Here is a 12084-nt window from a genome sequence, read left to right on the forward strand (position 1 = left end):
GAGCCTGTAAAATTAATTTGGATAATAATAACCCTTTTATTTGGAGCTATTATAATAATATGCAGCACAAGCGAGTGTACCCCTACACCACGCAGGGCAAACCCTGTAAAAATGATTTGGATTAAATATTAATAACCCCTTTAAATGGAGTAAATAATATACAGCACAGGACAGTACCACTGGACTTATACGGCAGTACCACTGGAATTATACGGCAGTATCACTGGAATTATACGGCAGTACCACTGGACTTATACTGCAGAACCACTGGACTGGATTTATACAGCAGTACCACTGGAATTATGCAGCAGTACCACTGGACTTATACGACAGTACCACTGGACTGGATTTATATGGCAGTATCACTGGACTTATACGCCAGTACCACTGGAATTTTACGACAGTATCACTGGAATTAAACGGCAGTACCACTGGACTTATACAGTAGTACCACTGGACTGGATTTATATGGCAGTATCACTGGATTTATATGCCAGTACCACTGGATTTATATGGCAGTATCACTGGAATTATACAGCAGTACCACTGAATTTATACAGCAGTACCACTGGACTGGATTTATACAGCAGTATCACTGGACTTATGCGCCAGTGCCACTGGAATTATACTGCAGTATCACTGAAATTATACGGCAGTACCACTGGAATTATATGGCAGTATCACTGGAATTATATGGCAGTACCACTGGATTTATACAGAAGTACCACTGGACTGGATTTATACGGCAGTACCACTGGAATTATATGGCAGTATCACTGGAATTATACGGCAGTACCACTGGACTTATACGGCAGTACCACTGGACTGGATTTATATGGCAGTATCACTGGACTTATACAGCAGCACAGGGACACCACCACTGGACTGATGCAGGACAACACAGCACCACTGCAATGGACTGGACTTATACAGCAGCACTGGACATATGGCAGCAGAGGACACCACCACTGTGACTGGACTGATGCAGCACAAGACACCACCACTGGACTGAAGCAGCACAACACACAACACTGCACCACTGGACTGGACTTATACAGCAGCACTGGACATATGGCAGCAGAGGACACCACCACTGTGACTGGACTGATGCAGCACAAGACACCACCACTGGACTGAAGCAGCACAACACACAACACTGCACCACTGGACTGGACTTATACAGCAGCACTGGACATATGGCAGCAGAGGACACCACCACTGTGACTGGACTGATGCAGCACAAGACACCACCACTGGACTGATGCAGCACAACACAGCACCACTGGACTGGAATTATACAGCTACACTGGACATATGGTAGCAGAGGACACCACCACTGTGACTGGACTGATGCAGCATAAGAGACTACACTGGACTGAGCAGTACAAGACAGCACTGGAATCGCCACCCCACTTTTCCTCCCGCACAGACACTGAGGACGGAGACATGTCCTCTCGTTACACTCTCCGGGACTGGAGTGAAAATGGCGGCGACGCGGGGCTCCTTATTTGGAATCCAAACCCCGCGAGAATCCGACTGCGGGATGATGACGTTTTGCCTCGTTCTGGTTTCCGAGTCAGTCAGGTAAACCTGAGCCGGGCTCGGATCCAGGCTTGGGTAGTGAAGTTCGGGGGGGGGGGTTCGGTTCTCAGGGAACTGAACCCGCTCATCTCTAATTTTAACCTAATGTAGCCTGCACAGGTCAAAGTGATCTGTGCAACGCTTCTATTTAAGGGGGAGGTTCCCATTATTTTTAACTTCCATTTGCCATCAGTTTTGAACTGAAACATCAAACTGACATTGACTTGGGTCTCAACTAAAGCTGAAACCCGATGCATGACAAATAGTGTTTTTTTTTGTGACAGCTAAACCCAGTTTATGGTTTTATTCGGTTTTGGTTTAGAACCTTCACTGAAGATTAGTAAATGTACCCCATGTATTGCATGAAGTTCCTAATTTGGCAAGTGAACTGAAAACATCCTTCGTGCTTCTGAAATAAAATATGACAGTAAATTATATCATAGCTTCCGTTTTTTGGGGACTGGACCACTGCCTCACCCTGCAGGCTGTAGTGTTGGGGGGATCACTGTTACCGTTACTCTATGCAGTGCATCGTGAGAACAGATGCCGTGCACTTCTATTCACAGTGCAGGGAGGGAGTGCTGGGTACCACCCCTCAGTAATGCAATTGGGGTTTCCCATGAGGTGCTACTCCCTTCCCAAAGAGGCCCCGTTCTGCACAATGCAAGGAGCTATGATATACAGGATCACCAAGTAAGAAAAGGCCTAGAAATATGTCTCCCCCTTAAGGACAACATTAAATTATAATTTATAGCTACATGATAAGTGACCGAGGCGATAATACGGGTGTGGATAAAAAAAACAACAAAACGTTTTACTCTCCAACTGGGCAAGGCACACTTGCCTAAATTTTTATATTTTCCCATGTGATTTATCTAATGGATTTATAAAGGAACACATTTACTTTCTGACAGGAGATTAGTATGAAATACCGATGGCTGGGATGCCAGCCGCCAGTATACCGACAGCGGTATCCCGGCCACCAGTATGCCGGTAGCAGGGCGAGCACTAGAATGCCCCTTGCGCGCTCGCTGCACTCACCATGCTGCGGAAACAGAAGCTTGCTGCGCTCTTCACAGGTTATATTCTCCCTCTATGAGTGTCGTGGAAACCCACAGAGAGAGACTAGCCTGTCTCGCCGGTATTCCAGCACCAGCGTAGTACCGTTGTGTGGGATTCCGGCGTCAGCATTGTGATAGCCTGGATCCCGTGCGGCGGTATCTTAACCGCTTCCCTCTGACAGTGCCTACTCAGGGCCGGTTCAGGGGCTTTTTGCGCCCTGGGCGGCAATAGGGGCGTGGATTCATACAGGGGGCGTGGTCAGTTACGCCCCCTGTACATTAGTAGCGATGCTGAAATGATGTGCGGTGCGTGATGATGTACCGCACATACTTTACTGTAATGATGTGCGGTGCGCGTTGACGTCATCGCGCACTGCACAGCAAAGGTCCTCTCCACGAAGGGAAACTAGACGCTACGCGTCTAGTTCCCTTCGTGGAGAGGACCTTTGCTGTGCGGTGCGCGATGACGTCAACGCGCACCGCACATCATTACAGTAAAGGTCCTCTCCACGAAGGGAAACTAGACGCGTAGCGTCTAGTTTCCCTTCACAGCGGGCAGCGGGACAGAGAGGGCAGCAGGGGGCACAGCAGCAGCAGATCTTGCCATGGTGCGGCGCCCTCCGGATGGCGCCGGCGCCCTCCGGAAGGCGGCGCCCCGGGCAAAAGTCCTGCTTGCCCGTGGCAAGATCCGCTACTGTGCCTACTGCTTGCTACATCCCATTTTAAAAATAAGAAAAAAGAGCAACATTGTCCTGTTGTTTTTCAAATAACTTTCTCCTATAACAATTTTGCCTCCACACTAACAGTTCTACCTTTACACTACCTGTGCACTACTGCCGGGTCTACTACATTTTTCCGGTGCTTGGGATCCCGGCGCCCAGCATACGAGCCCCGGGATCCTGACTGCCGGCATGCAGGCAGTGGGGTGAGCGCAAAAGAGCCCCTTGTGGGCACGGTGCCGCGCTACGAGTGACACGCTATTTATTCTCCCTCCAGGGGTGTCGTGGACACCCCAAGAGGGAGAATAGTTGTCTGTATGCAGGCTGTCGGGATCCTGGCGCCTGTATGGTGAGTTGCCGGGATCCTAACAGCCGGCATATCAAATGCCTCCCCTACTGCCCTTCCCTCATCCAGGGAAGGGCAGGGAGAGGCTCACTAGGGCAGACAGCAGAAAGAGCCACAAGGTCCACTCGCTGCTGCCCTTTCAGTGTAATTAAATCCTGTCTCCCACAGAGGTCTATTCTATCTAAGCATAAAAAAATTTACATGAATATTTTGCTGCACATAATACATAAGAATAAAATATGACAATAAAACAAACATATATAAATATCTAATTAGGTGTTGATTTCAGGAAGACTCCAAAGGGGAGATTCAATTAAGCACGTTACAAAGCACATTACAAGCTGCTTTGTACATAGGGGGTAATTCCAAGTTGATCGCAGCAGGATTTTTGATAGCAACTGGGCAAAACCATGTGCGCTGCAGGGGAGGCAGATATAACATGTGCAGAAAGAGTTAGATTTGGGTGGGTTATATTGTTTCTGTGCAGGGTAATTACTGGCTGCTTTATTTTTACACTGCAAATTAGATTGCAGATTGAACACACCACACCCAAATCTACTCTCTCTGCACATGTTATATCTGCCTCCCCTGCAGTGTACATGGTTTTGCCCAGTTGCTATCAAAAATCCTGCTGCGATCAACTTGGAATTACCCCCATAGTGTTATCCTGACTAAAGTTCTAGGACCAAATCAGTTATTAGCTGTGTGATGAGCATCAGGCCTGGAATAAGTTAAGTGGGTACTCGCACTTAATTGAGTCTCCTCCTCCCCCAACTGTTGCACATACACAACCAGGGCACCCTATAACAGATTCTGGGACCACACTTGGGGTTCATATCTACAGGATGCTTACCAATGCTCTAACACATTAACACCAATAAGAAATACAAACAAAAAGGAAACTTGTACTGGGTGACAAGCAGAATTATTATTATTATTATTATTATTATTATTATTATCCTTAATTTACATGGCACCACAAGGGATCTGCAGCACCCAATTACAGAGTACATAAACAAATACTGTAAGTAAAACAGAGACAATATAGGACAAGTACAGGGTACATAAACATAGCTGCATCAGCAGACGACACTGACATAAGTATCAGGGTGGCAGAAAACTGTGTGATTTTGTGCTGTCGAAGATGTTTAAGTAAGAATAGGAAAAGTACATGAGGGAAGAGGGACCTGCTCATGAGACCTTACAGTTTATACTGTATGTAACTCATGTTGTGTTATTGATTAGGTATGTGAGTGGATGAGAAAGACTTTTTATTATTGCATCCAGGATGATAATGGAGTAAAGGCGCATACACACGGTGCGATGTGTGCTTACGATTTTGATTATATAGTCAAAATTGTAAGAAAAGTTAGCACATATCGCACATTGGGGGTAATTCCAAGTTGATCGCAGCAGGAATTCTGTTAGCAATTGGGCAAAACCATGTGCACTGCAGGGGAGGCAGATATAACATGTGCAGAGAGAGTAATGCGCCCTACACATTAGGCGATGTGCCGCCGAAGTGCCCGACGGCCGATACGTCCGACGGGCGACCCGGCGGCGGGGGGGCAGTGACGGGGGGAGTGAAGTTTCTTCACTCCCCCCGTCACCCGGCTCCATAGACGTGCAGGCAAATATGGACGATCTCGTCCATATTGGCCTGCATGCACAGCCGACATGTCACCAGCGATGAACGAGCGCGGGGCCGCGCATCTTTCATCGCTGGTGACTCCACACTGCACGAGATGAACATTATCTCGTTCATTAATGAACGAGATCGTTCATATCGTGCAGTAATATCGGCATGTGTGTAGGGCCCATTAGATTTGGGTGTGGTGTGTTCAATCTGCAATCTAATTTGCAGTGTAAAAATAAAGCAGCCAGTATTTACCCTGCACAGAAATAAAATAACCCACCCAAATCTAACTCTCTCTGCACATGTTATATCTGCCACAACTGCAGTGCACATGGAGGGTAATTCCAAGTTGATCTCAGCAGGAATTTAGTTAGCAATTTGGCAAAACCATGTGCACTGCAGGGAAGGCAGATATAACATGTGCAGAGAGAGTTAGATTTGGGTGGGGTGTGTTCAATCTGCAATCTAATTTGCAGTGTAAAAATAAAGCAGCCAGTATTTACCCTGCACAGAAATAAAATAACCCACCCAAATCTAACTCTCTCTGCACATGTTAAATCTGCCTCCCCTGCAGTGCACATGGTTTTGCCCAACTGCTAAAAAATTTCCCGCTGCGCTCAACTTGGAATTACCCCCCTTGTGTATACAACTTGCGATACCGATGCACGCTCCCTAGTGGTCGGTATCGCAAGAAACAATAGTCTGTGCAGGCAAGGCAATTTTGACTATATTGTGTACAATCTAGTTTCTAGTATAGTCAAAATTGTACATAGTTGAAAAAATCGCTGGTTCTGGGCCCCGGGGAGTTCAAGGGAAATCGCATAGTAAAAATTGGCACTTAGTCAAATTCTCGCCGTGTGTATGCACCTTAAGACTGTTTTTCTTACATTTTGAAACAATATTTGAGAACTAAAAGAAGCAATACAGGTTTTAGCAACTACATTTTTTAATAAATTACTAAGAAACAATAGTATATAGCCGTCGATATATGCACATACTATACAAATATACATTTCCAAAAAGAATTGGCTGAAATAATAGGCAATGTATTCAGAGGATAACATCAGCCACATATAGTCATGTAAATTACTCTTTTTTTTTTAATAAGAAATCTGCTAAATCCAAATAATTTTGCTACATCTGTAATGAATGTATGATATAAATACACTCTGAACACAATAAATGAAGCGGCGCCATATATTGCTTTTTTATATCCCAGATAATGCTTTGAATCATTATGGGGGTGATTCAGACCTGAACGATCAGCTTCCCTGACATGCGGGGGGACGCCCAGCACAGGGCTAGTACACCCCGCATGTCAGGCCCTACTCCGCCATACAAGTACAAAAGCATCGCACAGCGACGATGCTTTTGTACTTTAGGAGTAGCTCTCTACCAGCGCAGCCCCTGCGCGCTGGCAGGGAGCTACTCGTTGCTTCCCGGGTCGCAACAGCTGCGTATGACATCACGCAGCCACCGTGGCCCATCCCCTCAAAGGTCCCGGGCACACCTGCGTTGCCCGGACTGCGCCCCCTAAACGTCATATTAATGCCACCGTCCCGCCCCCTCTCGCCCAACGACCACATCTGCCTGTCAATCAGATAGAGGCGATCGCTGGGCTACGACAGTCGTCGGCTGTCTGGCATGCGGCGGCGCATGCGCAGTTCAGACCTGATCGCTGCTGTGCAAAAACGCACAGCACCGATCAGGTCTGAATCATCCCCTATGTACTGTGGCAAATAATGGAGAACATTGTAAACTTACTGACTAGTCCAGTCCAAAAACGTTCACTGCCGCACCCACACCTTATACATATGGTAGCAAAGAGCAGTAGCAGTAGTACACAACAAGTACAGGAGATATGGTATCATTTATACAAAGTCATGGATGTATTAAATATGTTGATACATTAATATTTAGTGTCAAAGTCCATTACAGGACAGGGTATGTATTAAGAAGTGCATAAAGTGGGAGAAAGCTGCAATAGTAGCATTTGCTTCCACTATATTGCTGGTAAGTGCACACTGATGAGTGTCCACCTATTCTTCAAATATTGGGGTAGATGTATTAACCTGGAGAAGGCATAAGGAAGTTATAAACCAGTGATAAAGCAGTGTTAAGTGCAAGGTAATAATGCACTAGCCAATCAGCTCCTAACTGATAATTTACATATGGGAGCTGGTTGGCTGGTGTGTTTATCACCTTGCATTTATCACTGGTTTATCACTTTCTTATGCCCTCTCTGGGTTAATACATCTGCCCCATTGTTTTATATCTATAAATTGAATCCTAATATGACTGTTGATGCTCTATAACTACAAGAAATATACTTATTGTTACATTGTCACAGCCATCACTAATGAAGTGGTGGAATCTCGGGTGCGGCAAGCATACGACGCAGCCTTGTCACCAGGTTGTACCAATATTATGATGATAAAGAAAGTGGGTGTGGGACTCTTTAGGCGCTAAACACTTATTGAGCAATATAAATGTTCTCAATAGCCCCTAGATTTCAAAATATAAGCATTGGGAATATAGGTTATTTATTGATCCAACATCCTTAATTCTTATTTTATTATGCATCCACCACTGTTCCCCCCCCCCCCCACCCCCCCCCCCCCCACCCCAGTCCCTGATATATGCTTCTTCGTGTTCTCTGCCTGTGAGTACTGATGTTACAGAATTTTACTTACCATTGTTGTGCTGGTTGGGGGGATGTTACTGCCAGTGAACTTCCAGGACCAGATCCTAGATCTCTGTCCAGTCAGACAATAAATATCCCCCCAAACTAGTTATAAATAAACTCATGACCACTTTTGGCAGTGTTAGGTAAGTTAGCCCCATCCTCTTCCAAGCCTTTCCCTTGTCTCCAATCTAGACATAGTTGTGCGGGCTGATGATATGTGAGACAAAAGAAGATCTGAAGGTTACAGAAACCCAATGCAGCTACATCCCATGTGTGATCTTATTTAAAGTAACAATGCAACAGCAGATGGCCAAGAGCACTGCTTATAACAATCGCTGCTGATGTTCCACTGATGGCAGAGGGCCAACTTTTTATTTTTGTGTCATCATTGTTTTATTAATGGCCAGTTCTCTTTCTTTTGACTTGCGGCCTCAGTTTTGGGCAAACAAAGAACATTTTTTATTATTAGATAACTGGAGATAACTGCTCAGTGTCTCCTGACATATGACAAAGCACGTAGTATTCTAGGACATACTTGCCTACTTTTGAAAAAGCATTTCAGGGAGATTATGAAAGTAACACCTATCAGCGCGGGCGCGTACTGCTACATCGGAGAGGCGTGCCATGAAAATGACTTACATCCAAATGTAAATGAGCTCCAAAGTTAGTAAGATCTATTTGTTGAAGAAAAGACATTGATATTTTGCAGGATTTGTTTGTGTATTGTGTTTTACAAGAGGTTCCATACACTGTAAGTGGCCATAGTGATCATTCATTGTGCCTTATACCCAACTCAGGGAAATGGCACTAATGATCCAATTTGAATTTATGTATCTCTGATTTATTTCCCCCCCAAGAATGTAATAGCTGCATAATGGGGGTAAGCTACATTCAGGGAGATTGCTGGACTATTCAGGGAGTGAGGGAGATTGCTGCTATTTCAGGGAGTCTCCTGCAGAATGAGGGAGGGTAGGCAACTATGCCTAGGAGTTTGTTCAGATCCTCATAATATCACTGTGGTGTAACACTGTAAAATAGGGTTATTTCTTTCCTTCCATGCAATGTACAGCAAAATCAAACTGAGAAACAAACAAATGCCACAGCTTGAAGAATAAGGGCCATATTCAATTAGCAGTGATAACGGACTTTTCACGTGAAAAGTACGGTTTTCGGGTGAAAAACCGGACTTTTCACGTGAAATGCAATTACAGCCTATTCAATTATCCTGGAAAATTTATCGGTGATCATGTTTTCACTAATTTCACTTCACCTTCTCTGAAGCAGGTGAAAAGTTGGGAAAAGTCACTATTTTAAGGTAAAAATGTTTGGATATGGTACAGAACTCCTGGGACACCCCCCTTTATGACTAATTAGGCACGTTGAAGTTTTTAATTATTTTTAATTGGCCAATAATGACATGTCATTTTTGGGGTGAAAAAGTAAAAAGTGATGGAAATTGGGGTTCAAGGTATGGGACAGGTATATTGGGGTGCTTTATGAGTGGGACGGGTGTTTTTTAGGCTTGCAGATGGGAGTAATCGGCCTGTTTCCACTTTTTTTTAAAGTACCCTAAAATGACCCAAATATATACTTATACCCATTTTCATGTACCCCAAATTTATTAGTGAGAGCATTTATTTTGCTCAAAAAAACTTGCTTTCTATCATTTTTTTGCATTTAAAAAAAAATGCATATAACCGCCATTTCACACAATTTAAGTCCCCAAAAACTCTCTAATGTGATCTCTAACACACTTCTCTTCTGTTTTCCTATGTTAGTTTAGCATTTTTTGGGGTACAGGCTGATTTCCCCATTTTCACCTGCACTTTTCACTGCAAGAATTTTCACGTGAAACCCGGTCGGAATTGAATAGGTCGAAAAATTGAGCGTTTTCGCGGCAATTTTCGGCCGATTGCCGCGAAAAAATTTCGGGCGAAAAATTGCCGCGAATTTGCGAAAAATTGAAAAACGGAGCGTTTTCGCGGCAATTTTCGGCCGATTGCCGCGAAAAATTGCCGCGAATTTGTGGATAATTGAATACCCTAGTAAGTGTCTCAGGGATTCAGGACACAGATATCTTAACAGTGACATTCAGCGACTTGCTAACATCTGACGCTGGTGCAGATTCCAGTTAGAGATGAGCGGGTTCGGTTCCTCTGAATCCGAACCCGCCCGAACTTCATGTTTTTTTTCACGGGTCCGAGCGACTCGGATCTTCCCGCCTTGCTCGGTTAACCCGAGCGCGCCCGAACGTCATCATCCCGCTGTCGGATTCTCGCGAGGCTCAGATTCTATCGCGAGACTCGGATTCTATATAAGGAGCCGCGCGTCGCCGCCATTTTCACACGTGCATTGAGAGTCATAGGGAGAGGACGTGGCTGGCGTCCTCTCCGTTTAGAGAAGAGAGAGACACAGTAGAGACGAGAGAGACACAGTAGTAGTAATTTTGGGGAGCATTATTAGGAGGAGTACTACTATACTACTATACTACTTGCTGAAGTGATATAGATTAGATAGTGTGACTGTAAGTGTATTGTATTATCTGACTTGTGGGGGAGACACTGACAGTGGGGAGCAGTTAGAGTCTGAGAGCAGGACTCAGGAGTACATATAACGTACAGTGCACACTTTTGCTGCCAGAGTCAGTGCCACACTGCCATTGTTGTGACCACACTGACCACCAGTATAATAATATATTTTGTGATTGTCTGCTTAGGACTCGGAGTACTAGTTGCAAGTTGCAACGTGAGTGACCTGACCACCAGTTTAATAATCAATCACCACCAGTTTAATATATATATATATAATTGTATATAATATATATATATATATATATATATATATATATATAATATTGTATACCACCTACCCGTGGTTTTTTTTTTTCATTCTTCTTTATACATACTACTATAGTAGCTTACTGTAGCAGTCTGCGGTGCTGCTGAGCTGACAGTGTCCAGCAGGTCCGTCATCAGTCATTACATAATAAATATATCTACCTGTCCGGCTGCAGTACTAGTGTGATATTATATATATATATATATATTGATTTCATCTCATTATCATCCAGTCTATATTAGCAGCAGACACAGTACGGTAGTCCACGGCTGTAGCTACCTCTGTGTCGGCAGTCGCTGGTCCATCCATAATTGTATACCACCTACCCGTGTTTTTTTTTTTTTTTTCTTTCTTCTTTATACATACTACTATAGTAGCTTACTGTAGCAGTCTGCGGTGCTGCTGAGCTGACAGTGTCCAGCAGGTCCGTCATCAGTCATTACATAATAAATATATATTATATACCTATCCGGCTGCAGTACTAGTGATATTATATATATATTGATTTCATCTCATTATCATCCAGTCTATATTAGCAGCAGACACAGTACGGTAGTCCACGGCTGTAGCTACCTCTGTGTCGGCAGTCGCTCGTCCATCCATAAGTATACTAGTATCCATCCATCTCCATTGTTTACCTGAGGTGCCTTTCAGTTGTGCCTATTAAAATATGGAGAACAAAAATGTTGAGGTTCCAAAATTAGGGAAAGATCAAGATTCACTTCCACCTCGTGCTGAAGCTGCTGCCACTAGTCATGGCCGAGACGATGAAATGCCAGCAACGTCGTCTGCCAAGGCCGATGCCCAATGTCATAGTACAGAGCATGTAAAATCCAAAACACCAAATATCAGTAAAAAAAGGACTCCAAAATCTAAAATAAAATTGTCGGAGGAGAAGCGTAAACTTGCCAATATGCCATTTACCACACGGAGTGGCAAGGAACGGCTGAGGCCCTGGCCTATGTTCATGGCTAGTGGTTCAGCTTCACATGAGGATGGAAGCACTCAGCCTCTTGCTAGAAAAATGAAAAGACTCAAGCTGGCAAAAGCACCGCAAAGAACTGTGCGTTCTTCGAAATCCCAAATCCACAAGGAGAGTCCAATTGTGTCGGTTGCGATGCCTGACCTTCCCAACACTGGACGTGAAGAGCATGCGCCTTCCACCATTTGCACGCCCCCTGCAAGTGCTGGAAGGAGCACCCGCAGTCCAGTTCCTG

At 44.6% G+C, this 12084-nt stretch overlaps 1 protein-coding gene across 1 annotated transcript in view; it reads right to left on the bottom strand.

Moving 5' to 3' along the window:
- The window catches only part of MYL2 (myosin light chain 2), a 37643-nt gene extending 29519 nt beyond the window's left edge, over positions 1-8124 (bottom strand). Inside the window, exon 1 of the mRNA XM_063964371.1 lies at positions 8037-8124. Within this exon, the coding sequence (XP_063820441.1) occupies positions 8037-8039 (3 nt within the window). The 5' untranslated portion in view covers positions 8040-8124. The remainder of the gene's footprint in view (positions 1-8036) is intronic.
- Positions 8125-12084: the final 3960 nt, after the last annotated feature.

Source organism: Pseudophryne corroboree, chromosome 1 (genome assembly GCF_028390025.1).
Source record: "Pseudophryne corroboree isolate aPseCor3 chromosome 1, aPseCor3.hap2, whole genome shotgun sequence".
NCBI classification, from domain to species: Eukaryota; Metazoa; Chordata; class Amphibia; order Anura; family Myobatrachidae; genus Pseudophryne; species Pseudophryne corroboree.